Genomic DNA, 14,887 nt, shown 5'->3' on the forward strand with positions numbered 1-14,887 from the left:
GTGGTTAAGGAGTTGGACTTGAAATCAATTGGGGTTTCCCCGCGTAGGTTGGAACCCTACTCGACTGATATAACGTTAGATATTTCTTTAAGAGTTTTTCAAATGAGGTCAGCATGTGTATACAGATAGTATATTCAGTTTTGGTGGCCAAGCTAAGGATGACAGTGTTGCTTTTGTAAAGCTGTGTATTAAAAAGAATAACTGTGCATACACTCATACAGACTTAGTTTTTATTGAGAAACAGCCTACATGGTAAATTTCTCTGAAAGCTAAGGAGTTACAGGGTTACGGAGTTGGGTGTAATCCAGGTAATTCTTGACTGGCCATACACTCCTGCACAGCAGATGGCAGTGTATGCAGCTTTAAGTTGGATGCGATCAGCCAATCAAATTCAAAGAAGAAGAAGATGGGGCACTGGGGCAGCTGTGATCCCGCGCTGTTGCTGACCAAAATTGCGGGCTGACAGATTACTCGACAAACAAGTTCGTGTAGCTATAAATGTCAATCATTAGTTATGATTGATAAAGCCCTGCATAGCAATTGTCTATTTGTTTACTCTATCCCGAATTTCAAATGGTAAATTATTGGTGTAATAATCTAGCAGGAACCTAACGCTTGTGTTTGCACTACCTATTGTTGGCTACGTGTATTGTACTGAATCAGCACTAGTAGCTGCGTGTTTTGCATTTGTAAATAGCAGAGTAGCTGACGTTAGCTAGCTAGGAACCAAAATCAAAGGTTTGTGGTGACCGTGGATTCCAACCGATCAAACTGTTGATTGCTAACTAGCTAAATAGGCGAAACATTGTGTTTGTGTTCAGCACAACTAGTGTAGGCTAGTTTCTTGACAACGGAGAATTAAAGAGACAGTGTAACAAAACGCACATCCTGCTAGCAAGTCAACTACTTATGTTCAATTACTGTAACCAACTCCAACTTACCAGTAAGTAAACACAATCTTCGGTTCACAGAAGGCCATCTTAAAAAATTGAGATGGACGATGATCTTGAGAACTTCCTCAAGGAACAGAGAGCCAAAGTGGCAGAGGATAAAGCCAACTTGAAACACGATCCTCCTTACATGGAAATACGTGTGAGTTTCATTTTTTTAGTAGACCATTTATTCATTTGACTCTTTTTCCCCTTTGAATTCAGTACCTTGCTTTTTCATTATACTCATTGTGTCTGTATTTCACTGACAGGCAAAGCATCATAAGGCCTATGACCAAACTATTAAGGAAAACATCCCTCCATTTAAGCGATCTACAGTATTGGCAAAAGGTATATCTATTCCCAATTAGTTGTTACATTTTTACATTTAAGTGCGAGCAGACCCTTCAGTAGGTTCATTGTCCATCTGTTTACTGTTTGCTTTCGTCTCGCATCATTCTTTTTTGCAGAAGAGGGTCAGAGCCTAAGTTTATCTCTGGGTGAGGACTATGAGCGGAAGAAGCAGAAATTACAGGAAGAGCTTCGGCAGGACTACAGACGCTACATGGCCCAGGTAAATGTGACAGTCATTTCATGTGAATGGTACTCATCTTTCACCTGCTCATTTGCATCTTGGAAAACTTCTCTTTGAAACGAGCCCTCATATCATGTACCCTTTTCTGTCTCCCCTAGGAGCACGGTGCTTCCCTCAGACCTCCACCCGTGCTTGATGTTCAGCCCGGCCCCAGACCGCCATCCAGAAGAGATGCAGCCACTCTGACCGAGGGGCGGAGAGGGGTGCACATTGGGCGCCACCTGGCCGAGGTCAGGGGTCCCTGGGCTGAGGAAGATGGACTGCCCTTTCGAGAGAGCAGGACCACCAGACTGGGAAGGGTGGAGCCTGGGGATGAAGACTCTGAAGATGACTATGTAGAGGACGAGCTGGAACTGATGGAGAGGAGGAGGCTGGAAGCCATTCAATCGGAGAGGAGGAGGCCAAGGCACTACTACAAAGCTGACAGCAGGTACGTCAACGGCGCTTCTCAGGCATTTTCAAGCCTGCCTTTAAATTCAATTCAATTAAATCTGTCACGAGATTGGGGAAGAAGTAACATAAGTAAATTGCATAATAATAACATGTTGGCGTATGAGCTGTCAAGTCATGAGCTGTCAAGTCAATATTGCATTCAATTCCATGTTTTTCCTTGTCTTACTCCTCTTCATGATGGTCAGTGAACAGGTTTATGTTTGGTCTGGAACAGTAGAATTTTGACCATTACCACCTGCAGCTTTCTACTCGCTTGTCCTGACAATCTTTCATTAAATCATCTGCATAAAGGTCCCGAGATAGGAGAAAAGAGCCACATGGTGAATATATTGACACAGGTCATCATGGACAGAGAACAAGTCATGAAAACAGGTATTGTAAGACTATCTTGTCTACACTGTCATCTATGATTAATTGTACATACATTTTGTTAATGTAACACACATTTTTTTTTCCAAAGAGACAAAACAAATGGTGCATATAGAAAGTACAGTAGACATCTCCCACATCTCAGCTAACAGCGCAGTGGGACAAAACTACAAGCCTACAGTGCAACAATAACTTATACTTAAGTCATAGACAAGAACAGCTCATTTTCTGTAGCTGGCTGATGTATGATGATCTATAGGTTAATGCTCTATTTGGTAGTGGTTAGTTGATGACTGTTAGTTATTTTCAGGCAGAGGAAGGAGGCTGATGGATCTGTTGTCCAAGAGGGTTATCAAGACAGGACCTCCTCCTTGACAAACCAAGTCAAGTACGTCACAAACGTTGGATAGTAATGATAAAAACACGTGACAGATTTATTTAATTTATTTTTATTTATTTAGCAAACCGTATTTAGACTTCACCTGTATTCAGTTTCTACACTAAACTCAAAAGCTTTGTTGATACTTCTTGTGTCAACTATTTAGGTTTCAAAGATTTAGGCAATCTCAATCCACATAGTTAAATCACATTAAACCTCCAAAACAACCTGAAAATTGACAATGAACCATATTGAAAGCAGCTTGATAATCAGTGGTGTATTTACATGAAGTCTGACATGGGTCTGTGAATGCTAATGGATGTCCTGGCCTGTCTGTCTGATAGGCTACAGTCAACAGGGGACACCAGTTCAAACCCGACGTCAAAGTCAGCCATCAACAAGAATGAGTTTGCTACAGGGCTCATGATCGGTAAGAGAGATTCCATTAGGCAGATACTATATATATAAAGTATAGAGTTGATAGGGATAAAAGTTTGTACATCACATTTTGGGGGGGGGGGGGGATCTTGTACCTTTAAGTTGGCCTGTACTGTGTCCAGGGGCTGCAGATGCTGATGTGGTCTCACAGAGGCGGAAGGAGCGCTACAGACAGGAGCTACAGGAGCAGATAGCTGAACAGCAGAGGAACAAGAAAAGGTAGACCACAATTACAGTTACTTTCTCTTTTTGTTTCAGGCCAACCGTAACTTCACAAAGGGTTAATTTTCATGCTGTACAATGCACTTTAGTTAATTCTGTGTTCATGCTGCGTTTATAGTACAGAAAAGCTTCCAGTGGGTAGTATATGAGAAACCTTTTAGGTGAAACATTTCATTTACCTCTCTCTTTGATCCAGAGAGAAAGATCTGGAACTGAGAGTAACCTCCACAGGAGCCACTGAACCTGAGAAACTGGTAAGTAGACTTTTTATTTAATTTGAACTTGTATCCAAGTTCATTCCAAGCTTGCCTGAAAGTCCTTACCTAATTTGTATTCAAAGCACAAACCTATTTATACAGCAAAACCCCTTTCACCTCCTTCATAACCCAGCCGGATCGCATCAAACATTTTGGACAGAGTATTGGGAAAAAAAGAGAGGATCTGTACCGAGCTGGCCTGGGTCTGGACGAGGCACCAGCAGGGGAAGAACCTAGAAGGCCACCCGCTGATGAGAAGCATTCTGTGGACAGAGAGAGGGAGAGGCTCCCCCCTGAGTTGCCCATCGTAGCCTTCCAGTCTCCGCTCCTAGAGTACAGCTCAGCGCTGGGGCTGTCCAACGGGGGGCTCTCCCCGTACAGCCAGGCCATGGCTGTCCCCCGAGGCATGGACTCCCCCAGGTACGGCTAGCATGCTCACCTGCTAGCATGCTCACCTGCTAGCATGCGCACCTGCTAGCATGCGCACCTGCTAGCATGCGCACCTGCTAGCATGCGCACCTGCAAGCATGCGCACCTTGAAAATGTATTGACTTAAAAGACTAAAAGACTTAAAATTAAAATTGTTTTTTTGTTGTCGTCTGCTGCTGGTTTTGTCTGACATTTTGAAATGAAGAAAAATAGTTTCTGTGTTCAATTTGCAGAATGCCAGGCATCCCTTTGCACCCCCAAAACAGAATGGCAGAAGCCTACAGGAGTCCCTATGATGAAGGCTACTCATACTATGGAGCCAGGAATACATTGGAGCCCAATCTGCCCTACTGTAAGTACTGCAACTGTATCATTAGTAGTTGATCAGTAGACACCTTGCAAAGATCGTTAATCTTGCCCTAATGACTATCAAGAAGGTTGGTACATTGCAGGTAACATGTAGGTGAAGTTAGCCTGCACTCTGAACTGCCCTGCTTGATTAAAAAGTTGCTATTCTCTCTTGAACCTTTGAACCTATCAGAGATCCAATTTGTATATATGTTTGTGTCAGATGGTCAGATGGCGATACCTGGAGGAGTCCCACTGATGTCCTACCTAACCCTACCTCAAACTGGAGGAGGCCCGCCCAGTCATCACAGCCTTCACGGTACCCAGCATATATACCCAGAAGCACCTCCACCACCCCTGTGAGTATTCATGACTCAGTGAGGTCAGTTACACACTATTAAAGTCCTTATTCTTGTGACCCACATTCTTATGTGTTTCCTTTACTCGGATCCAGTGCTTTTGGGTCAAAAAAGGGGGAACAAATATTAGAATGGCTAAATGACAGGGAATTCATATATTGTATTTGCCAGTAGAGGGCAGTAGTTAGTGTTAAAGGTGTCAGAGGTCATTCCCCACCATCTGAACACGTGTTATTTCAGCCAACTGCTGAGTCACTACTGCTGCTACTGCTACTGCTACTGCTACTGCTACTGCTACTGCTACTGCTACTGCTACTGCTACTGCTACTGCTACTGCTACTGCTACTGCACTGATCTTTCCCTCACATAAGCCCCCTCTTCTCTGGACCTTTCTGAAGACATCTATACACATTGACAAGCCACTATGAAATACTGGCTTCTAACAGAATGGCCAAGATGATTAATTATGACAGGCCTGAAACGAGTTGGTAAAAATGACAGTGTTTTTAACATGGTGCTTCATGCTTTTGGCTAACTTGTGTAAAGTGTCAAAGTGAACTTTATTGTCAATCAGACGATGCAACAAGTAATTACACAGGCAATCGAAATTGCATTTCCCCATACTCCAAATGTGCATAATACAACATTTTTACATTTGACATAATAGTGCAAAACAGACATCAACAGGTAAAAAATAAATAATGCACTCAAGGTTCAAGTGAAAGAATATCGGAGGGATATTTGTTCAATGATACCAGAGATCCTCAAATGAGCTGGCGGTTCTTTTATGGTTCCAGAGACATGAGGACTGGAGAGAGCCCAGCTCTGTTCTTTATCAGGCTCCAAACGGGTGACGGTTCATGAAAAGACACAAGTGAGTGAAGGGTTTTTCTGTCCCTTTCTCAGCAGACCCAACAGTGAGGCTGCCACGGTCAGCTCAGGGATCAGTGTCTTTCCTGGAGAGAAGATCCTTCCATCCAAGGAGAGGGCACTAAGTTACAAGGAAGCACTGAAACAGCAGGTGATCCCCCCTTTCCTCCCATCTATGAGTTGGGATACTGCACTAAAATACCCTCAATGTGATGAATATATCGATTTTGCTCATAGGTAAGTGTTCGGGGTCGAGAGTACAAATTCACCAAAACATTGGACTGAACTGTAGAACATGAAATGTTCTCCATCAACTTTGAATTGTTGTGGTTGAAATTAATATGTGATGACTGAGATCCCAAATCTGACCTCATTCTGTGTAAGTAGGACAATAAGATTCCCTTTTTACAGGAAGGGTTCAAGAAAGGAAGGCAACTTTTTGGTTCGATGAAATAGATGTAGAACAATTTAGATTAAAAAAAGATACAGTTACTTTAACAGAGTAGGTCATTCCCATGTAGACCCTCTAGGGAGCACTGTTTCACCATGGTATGACATTATTGGGTTTTTATTTGTTAAAATCCTTTGGTTGGAGTCAGTATTCTTCACCATATCCTTCACCTGGGCTCCCTCCAGATCCAGGAGAAGCAGGAGCGCCGGAGGCTGGAGAAGGAGGAGAGGGACAGCACTGAGGCCAGGCTGGAGTTCCACATGAAGAACCATGACCCATGGGGCCGGGGAGGCTGCGGAGCACCTCTTAGAGACACCCGAGGGAACCTCATTAGTACGTTGTAGCATGTTCCACTTACGTTCCATGTTGGCTCACTTTTTCCAGATTGCATGATAAGTGGACCGGTGTTATTTTGATAGCAGATGTGACTGAAGGTAGACTACAGTAGCTGTTACTGCCAAGAAGTAGCTCACACTTGTATATAGGCGCTGATTTGATTTGTGAGGCCCTTTGTGATATTGTAAAAAGGGCTATACAAATCAGATTTGGTTTGATATATTCACAATACAGAGTGCAACACATTTTAAGCGTATGTACCATAAGTGGTCAAAAGGTTACAGATCTGGTGATTTATAGTTTAGTTAAGTCTTGGTAAAAAAATAAAAAACTTCCTATGATTTGTTTGACTAGCTGACCTACACCAGATGCACAAGCAGAATGAGGAGGCTTGGCTGAACCCCGAGACATGGCAGAAAAGAGCCCCAGGCATCGTGCCCGTCCTGCGGGAGGACCTGCCTTCCATAAACACAGTCTCAGGTAGACAGTCGCTGCACCAGCTGCCACTTAGCAGACAGCACATACGTCAGTGTGAAGGTACTAAACGTCCAAATATGGGTGTCGTATCTTTTATGGGTGCAGGTTTTGACCGTGTCCAGACCCCTATGTATGCCAGAGGCAGTGTGTTTGCCAACCAGCCCACACCTCAGCAACTCATGGAAAAGGACAAGTACAAGTCCTTCCTAAAACAACAGGTACTGTCGTGTTTTGGGGATATAAAGCCTACAGTTATTACAGGCACTGAGAGCTTTTACACATGTCCCTTTTTCTGTCAGTTAGAACTCAAGAACCTGGCCTCTGGTGCCTGTACGGTCTCTTAGCTTCAACTTGCAAGTAAAGCCTTTGTGTCCACAAACACACACAGGCACAATGTTGTTGTATAACAAGCTGTTTCTCCCTCGGGCCGTGCCCAGATTGAAGAGAAGCGCCTAAAGGAGGCAGAGGAGAGGGAGAAGCTCCGCCTGGAGGAGGAGAAGGAGGAGAGGAGGCTGGCGGAGCAGAGGGCTCGAATCCAGTGGGAGTATGATGAGGAGCAGGAGAGGAAGAAACGCAAGGAGATGGAGGTCAGCTGAGCACCGACCGGCTAAGATGGATTAGTTCGAAATGACCTTTTATGCGTTGTATTTAGGGCTGTGAAATGATTACAACTTTTAATATAATTAATTACAGGTTTCTGTGGATTAAACATGATTAATCACATATTACCGATTTTCTCTAGCCTGACGTAGTCATACTCATAATTCTAGTCAGAACATGAATCTGATAACTCTCCGTTGGGCTGTGAGTATGGGGCGTGTTTCAACCGAACTCGTAAAACAAATGCCTCTTCGCTCAATTGGATAGACCTACAACCAATCAGAGCAACGTAATATGTTGTTTGTTGAAAACAAATTCAACCCAAGTGCTCTTTGGTGACGTGGTTGATTACGTTACTGTTGATCATCTGTCCATCATCGTATAAAGCAACAATTTCTGTCCAATTTTCCGCCCTGACAATTTCATGTGCCCGAACAGCTCCTGTTTGGGTATAGTTTTTCCCAACCGAGCTACTCCAGACCCAACTTCCCGACCAATTTGTTTTGTGGGCGGGGCTAAATTGGGTTGGCAGCCAGGCTAGATATTCTGGGTATATGTGTATATTGTGCGTCTTTGCGGTGCTTTGATGCTGTAGTCCCCCGTTGTCCCCCCCATGTTTTTGTATAGTAGCTGCCGTCTGACTGTGTTAGAGCGGGGAGTGCAGATTGGGTGGAATTGTGGCTATATTACGTTAAATGCGTTAAAAAAAACAAAAACTAATTAATCCTGTAGTTTGATCATTTTTCACAGCTCTAGTTGTATGATAATATACAGTATACAACTTGTGTTTTTTGGACCTCCCACTTTTGAATACCAGTTGCTCCTATTTATAAAACATAATAGAAGTGCAGAACATATATAGCAGATTGATGATTTTGACGGTATACATTAAACACTTGACTAGGCAGAATGTAAACCATTGTAACACATTCTTGTGTCTTGGCTGTTGTTAGCAGAACTCAACTTGGTCTTCTTCTTGCAACAGCAAAAGGCCAAGAACGAGGAGCTGGCCTGCCTTGCAGAAGAGCGAAGGAAGGAGGCGGAGAGGAAAAAGAAAGAGGCGGATGAGAAGGAGATGGCTGCGCTGAGGATGCAGTATGAGGAAGAGAGACAGGCGCGTGTGGAGGAGGTGAGGGGACAGCTAACCCTTTGAGTTGCGCCTTTTATTTCTTGTGCGGCTCAAAACCTGGGGAGTTGTAAATGCACAATCAGTAGGAACCCAGGAACGGGTGTCTGTGGCTTATCTTGCCAACTGAAGGGGAAGTGAACTACTGTTGTTGTCGTCATCATCATCAGCTATGGTTATCAACTAATCAACAAATGAGTCACTGGCTGAATCACTGTCATCACAGGCGATGCACACGATCATTCCAAGAATCTGTGTGTGTGTGTTAATCTGTGGTTCACCAAATCAACGAACTGACATCTTAGTCTCCGGCCGATCACTGGAACTGCACAAGTTGTTTTGTTAGAAGAGAGTAGGCCTTTTGTGTTCATTCTTCGTGGGCCCTTTAGGCAGTGAGATTCAGTGCCATTTCTTGATTGTTGTGAAATGTCACTGAAGCGTTCTAACAAACAGAAATGTTAGTATGATCCCCATCATACTGTCTATCTGCAGGTGCACAGGGAGCCCTCCCCCCCCATCCCCACCCTCCAGAAGAGACACAGGGCCCCCCAGTACACCCCCAGACCCCCCACCGTGGACAGCAGACGCTCCACCGCCCCCATGTCCGTAAGTCACCCGTTGCATAAACCATAAACGTGCTACAGAGAGTGGCCTGAAAACGGGTAGAAGCTGATGTCTGTCCCTCTCTTAACGTGCACCTTTTCAGGAGTGTTCGCTTTCAGGACTCCAGTCCCAGTCACCGCCTGTACCTGCTCGTAGGAACGAGTTGAGAGCTGCAGGTACACGCACACACACACACACACACACAGAAACATTCCATTGAGCCAGAACCAATACATAGTTGATTGGGAGTGAAAATGTGTCATGGATCCCTCAACTGGTGTGTGTGACTGCCTACCAGAGGACCAGAGGGGAGTGATCAGTGAGTTGTCTGCGTTGCGTAGACAGCTGCGCAGCGAACAGAAACGTCTGGAGGGACAGCTGATGCGCTCAGAGTGGGAGGAGCTGGAGTCTCCTATGAGTGACAGGTAACACCCTCCGCTCCTGTAATGACAGAACATGGCCATGGTGGGGTGTGTATGTGTGTCACAGTACCGTTTTTCTCATGCTGAGTTGTGTGTGTCCAGGCGTAGGGAGGTTGATGTGTTTGACATGGCCAGGCTGCGTTTGCAGGCCCCCGTCCGAAGGCCCCCCTCCAGGAACATGGAGCCTAGCAAACTGCTCCGTATCCATGACTCCCTACAGTTCCGATACCCTGGTAAACGCGTCTCTTTGCTTTCGTTAAGACGATGAACAAGCCTCTCTGAGTCTGTCGGCATGTTAGACCGGAATTGATCTTACTCCAAAGTTCTCGCACCACCAATGAATTTCCCGTCAAAAAAATAGAAAACATGTATTTGTGCTTTAACTGACGTTGAACTCGACGGTGTGTGTGTGTGCATGTTTTCGTGCTTGCGTTGCAGACAGTGATTTCAGATATGGGTACGGTGAGCTCCCCAGGGACGAGGGTCAGCCTGTGGACATACAGAGACAGGCTGACCAGCGGGAACAGCAGCGCAGGAGGAGCAGTCTGAGGAGGAAACCAGGCCACGGTCAGAGCCTCTCACCGGTCAACCCCCTCAGTCTTAAATCAGCTCTTATTCGTTACACACGCCATCGCATAAACACTCCCTGTCAAGCTGGTTGAACATGAGCCCTGCTGGAGCTTGTCTCCCAGCCTCTCACTGTGTCCTGTAGGGCAGACGTGCAGCATGTCCTTTGCAACGTTAAAGTCATTATTCTTTGAATTTGCAGATTATTTTGACCTGTCACCACCCCAGAAACCGAACCATTATTCGGTGAGTCCTCATGAAATAGTTTATTTCGGCATTCCTAGTTTGTTCCTCCTCCGTACATCACATCTCGCCACGCGTACCGTGCCTGTCTTAACACTTCCTTGTTGAACGAAGGTCGAAGTTATTCAGCTGAACCAGCTTGTTTGTTTGTTCCCAGAGGGATCCCGGGAGAGGCTACCTGTTAGAATCAGAGAGTGCCTTCATCAGTAAGACTTTATTATATCCGTCTGCATTTCACATGCTTTTGCTCTACTATCTTACTAAAAGTAAGATCAATGCTGAATTTACATGTTATTATTACCAAATTAATTATAATTTGGTATGAAGTGGTATATATGGTATGAAGATATATTAGGTACAATAAATCAGTTGTTTTGTTTTTGTTATCAGCAAGAGCGCCGTCACCAAAGTGTCCAGTTGTAGTCATCGTTGACGTTGTTGTTGGTTCCCTACACAGACCCCATGGGCGACACATACCCGGTGCCCCGTCCCCCTGAACAGAAGCCCCCCCAGCTGTCTGCTAGGGAGAGGAGGAGGCGGGCCAAGAACGCTGAGTCGCACAATGTCATTTCAGAGGTCAATCTATATTGGAAATGCAGAGAGAATCCATCATAATATCACAGTTCCTTTCAACTGGAGCGAGGTTTCGGGGAGACGGGTATAGAGTTTGATATCATCTCTCTGTGGTTTAGGACAGAGAGGCTTCCAGGGAGCCTACCAGATTGCCAGATGACTACATCCTCCAATCAGAGTCAGCAGGGCGGGCCCAGGAGCATGAGCACCACAGCTGGACCAGGAGACTGCTGGCTCTGAGGCGCCGTGGCAGGACAACAGGTGGGTTTGCCGGAGCCATACGCATCTTACTCACACAAAGAAGAATGGAGTAAAGTGGACTGTCATGTGCTTGGGTTTCCAACAGAGTGAATCATGACAATGTTGATTTAAAGTAACCCCCCCCCTAACTGCTAGTGTCTCCTCTAGGAGACCTGTCAGAGGATGATGATGATGATGAAGAGTCTCCGGGGGTCTCTCCCCGTGGCCCCGACCGCCGCAGCTCTGCAGACACGGATGCCACCGAGCCCTGGTTGAGACCAGAGTCATCGGAAACGTTGAAGCGCCTGATGACGGGTCCGTCCAGGAGGGAGAGGCTGCCCCCTCTCCAAGGCGTCCACACACAGGACTGGGGTGGGCCCTCCACCTACCACGGCTGAGGCCATGTTTGAATCCTTTTAGCTCATGGAGACTTGTGGAGGATGTCAGTGGATACCAAGTTTACAAACCAAACCATCTTGCTGTTGAAGGGCCCCGGGGGCCGGGTACATCCACATCAGCATTATCAAAGCAAGATCCCCACTTCCTGCCCCTGGATACGACAGCATCTGTGTTTGCTTCTATTGTTGGTTTCACCTTTTATAAAAGAAATATACTTCTGTTTGTCATGTTCTACCTCAGAAAACCACTCTTGCTCAGTGGTTGGATTATTTTTGTTTGAATTTAATTGTTTTATTGGCTGGTATTCATTTGTTTTCTCTTTTTTATGGAAATGATAAACCTTTTACTTTTATTAACTAGAGATTAACAAATCCATGCTTTGAATCAGCGTGTCTGTGTACTCAGGAGACCACATCAGACATTGTGTGTCTGCTGCACTATTTGCTGTTGGTTTGCAGTGTCGAGGATTTTATCTGGTCCTTTTCAATAGTATTTATTGCATCTTGTGTCATGGCACTATATTTTAAATGTAAATTATGACAAATGAAAGTTGGTTTAAAGGAACATTGTAATATGTACCATGTGTAAATGTTTGTGAGAATGTTTAAATATTATAATAAATTATATTTTACATAGATGTGTATATGCAGTGTATTTTGTTTTTGTAAGGGACTGGAATTAACAGTGCGTAATAAGTTACCACTCTGTTTGCATACCAATTCAAGAATTCAAAAAGCTTTGTTCATGACAATGTTCCAGATGAATGTGTGACAAAAGAAACAACCATAACGTATAACCAATTGTACGTTTTAAAGGCTTTTATTGGCAAAAACATTTAATATATGCAACAAGTCCCTCCTTTTATGGAAATCAGTCTGCTTTTCATAATCCAATCAGAATGATAGTTATTTCACCTGATTAGCACTCGTTCACACTCCCATGTGCTGATGATATGGTTAGTGAATGATGTGAGCTGGTCATTTTGTGCCGGGGCCTAAAAAACCTTTTTCCAATAAAGCTTTTATTTTAAATGCATCTGATCACTCTGCACAATAATCTAGCAAGGATGGTGGTGATAGAATAGGGTTAACTATTCCGGTTATCTGTTGTCATGTTGGGGGAAGTAAACTACCCTACTTATACCTGTGTCATATTTGATGGTGTCCCCAAGTCTGAGTATGTTTGCACACAAGAAATTGTGCAATGATGGGAACATCTAAGGGTCGTTCTTATTGATACAGCTAGACACAGTCCAGTTACACACTTATAGTCCCATATGTTTGAGATGTTTCCCTGCTCCAGCACACCTGAATCAAATGACAAGTCGTTAATTCGTTAACCCTCTGCAGAGCTTAACACATTCATTGGAATCAGGTGTGTTGAAGCAGGGAAACATCCACAAACAGGACAGTGCTCCCTGAGACCAGGCTTGAAGACCACTTGATTTAAACATTTCCAAAGTGAGTAGCCTATAACCAAACAATGTCCACTCAATGAAAATGAAATTTACCATATGAACTATTCTTTATTCACTTATGATAATATAGTAATCACAGATATGTACATCACAAAAGAAAAGTTCTACAGTAAGGGCTAACTGTACGAACACAGGAGTGACATAATAATTTCTATACTGAACAGTTGGACTATTGGGACCCTATATAAACCAATTACATAGATTGCATATCGGATTTCACACCAACACCTTCCCAGTGATCTTTTGACTTAAAAAATATAAAGTAAAATAAAATTTATCAGAACATAACATTTCATTCACAAATAAATATCTTCATAGATCTTCACCTGGTTGACTTAGTTTGTGTATATGTAATTGCAGATACTGTATAAGGTAGGCTATAAGGATATACATTTATTTAGTCTGTGGAGGGGAGCTACATAGATTTTTTCCAGCTTTGTAAAAGCTGTATCTGCCAGTTTTAAGGAACTCGTTTCATCACAAAACATTATTATTCATGCTGGAAACTCATTGAATGCCCATTTCGATGTTCAAAATCTCCAAGTCCACTATCTTTTGGCAAGAGCACAGCGAGTCTTGTCAATGAACGATGTCAACACCGAGTACGCCAAAGAAATCATCACCATAGCCTCACACGTTCAGCCATGACACTACAAGAAAACACTAACAATGATGCAAGGTAACATTTATGTCTGAAATGTCTGAAAGAAACACTGAAAGTTTTGTGTAACACTTAAGAACGGTTAAATAGATCATAGCACTACAGGTTCTGATAAATTCTGTCGCAAAGCAACAAAATCAACACAATACACTTGGTGCAGAGAGGACAAGGTAACTTTTTACTCGTTTTCGTTTTTCTTCTGATCAAACGGAATCATATGTGGAGGGCAAAGCACTTCCAACAAAGCACACTCAAATGTTGCCTTCGCTTACAGATCAACAAACAAACAAACAAAGAAGTGTCTCAATTCATAAAGGAGGGTAGACCTTACTATTCGCATCATGCTCATGTTATTTTTCGTTATGCTTTGAGTAGGTACTAGTGTTTGTCCACAATTTAATTTGTTGATTTGTCGTTTCCTTTATAGGGAGCCTTTGTATGCCTTGTGGATAAGGTCACAGACTTGTCAGCAGACAGTTATCCAGACGTTTGGAGGTTCCGGGTCTCTTGCCTCCTCCCCCTGCATCCCCCTCCATGGGGCTTGGCTGATTAATCCAAACGCTGTGTGAAGTTTTCTGGGAAGAGTCCTTTATGGGCATCAGCTCCAAGCTGTGACCATTCACTTTCCTTCATACCCGTCAGCCAACCAGCATCCTGGGAAACACACAACCAAATGGTTATTTGATAAACTGATGATGCCAGGAAGAATACCAGGATGTCACTTATTGCAATCTTAAGTAAGTAGAAATAATGTGGAACATCATTTATTATGTTTTTATAGATGCATGTTGACCCATCTATTAAAATGTTACAATGCACATTCTGAATTGGGCCGAGTTTTTCAGATTTGTAATACATTTTGTGTATGCGATTTATTTGAGGCAAGTAAAACCAATATATTAAACTAACAGTGTAACACTTTTTTCTACCCAGATTATTCGTACCTGATCTTCTGCAAGAGCTGTGGGGATGACTAGAACAATGTCACCTTTCTTTAGTTCAAGCTCATCCGAGTTTGCTGCCTCAAAATCATGCAGAGTCTCTACCTGCAGGACACCAAGATA

The 14,887-nt window shown here is 43.7% G+C and overlaps 2 protein-coding genes across 8 annotated transcripts in view; one reads left to right on the forward strand and one right to left on the reverse strand.

Annotated features, from left to right (window-relative positions):
• The first annotated feature begins 406 nt into the window (after window positions 1-406).
• On the forward strand, window positions 407-13,761 carry LOC124472182 (centrosome and spindle pole-associated protein 1-like). 7 transcript variants are annotated; one of them, XM_047026876.1, is made up of 29 exons: window positions 407-576; window positions 972-1,092; window positions 1,202-1,280; window positions 1,400-1,503; window positions 1,623-1,954; window positions 2,269-2,349; window positions 2,657-2,734; window positions 3,070-3,155; window positions 3,286-3,382; window positions 3,582-3,639; window positions 3,776-4,062; window positions 4,305-4,423; window positions 4,643-4,778; window positions 5,685-5,799; window positions 6,285-6,432; window positions 6,790-6,915; window positions 7,018-7,130; window positions 7,350-7,499; window positions 8,498-8,641; window positions 9,101-9,244; window positions 9,345-9,417; window positions 9,540-9,666; window positions 9,766-9,896; window positions 10,102-10,230; window positions 10,433-10,476; window positions 10,631-10,679; window positions 10,931-11,049; window positions 11,166-11,307; window positions 11,443-13,761. In XM_047026876.1, exons 2-29 carry the CDS (start codon window positions 994-996, stop codon window positions 11,682-11,684), a joined length of 3,552 nt encoding a protein of 1,183 aa, XP_046882832.1. In that variant the 5' UTR covers window positions 407-576; window positions 972-993; the 3' UTR covers window positions 11,685-13,761. The 7 variants fall into 7 exon arrangements, with proteins under 7 accessions (XP_046882832.1, XP_046882836.1, XP_046882838.1 ...); XM_047026880.1 differs by having other exon boundaries at window positions 11,455-13,761; XM_047026882.1 differs by having other exon boundaries at window positions 9,131-9,244.
• Window positions 13,186-14,887, reverse strand: part of amph (amphiphysin) — a 29,226-nt gene continuing 27,524 nt past the window's right edge. The window contains exons 24-25 of the mRNA XM_047026884.1: window positions 14,768-14,869; window positions 13,186-14,477 (exon numbers count right to left, since the gene is read on the reverse strand). Coding sequence (XP_046882840.1) covers window positions 14,373-14,477; window positions 14,768-14,869 — 207 coding nt within the window. The 3' untranslated portion in view covers window positions 13,186-14,372. The remainder of the gene's footprint in view (window positions 14,478-14,767; window positions 14,870-14,887) is intronic.

This window comes from Hypomesus transpacificus, chromosome 10 (assembly GCF_021917145.1).
Source record: "Hypomesus transpacificus isolate Combined female chromosome 10, fHypTra1, whole genome shotgun sequence".
Taxonomy (NCBI): domain Eukaryota; kingdom Metazoa; phylum Chordata; class Actinopteri; order Osmeriformes; family Osmeridae; genus Hypomesus; species Hypomesus transpacificus.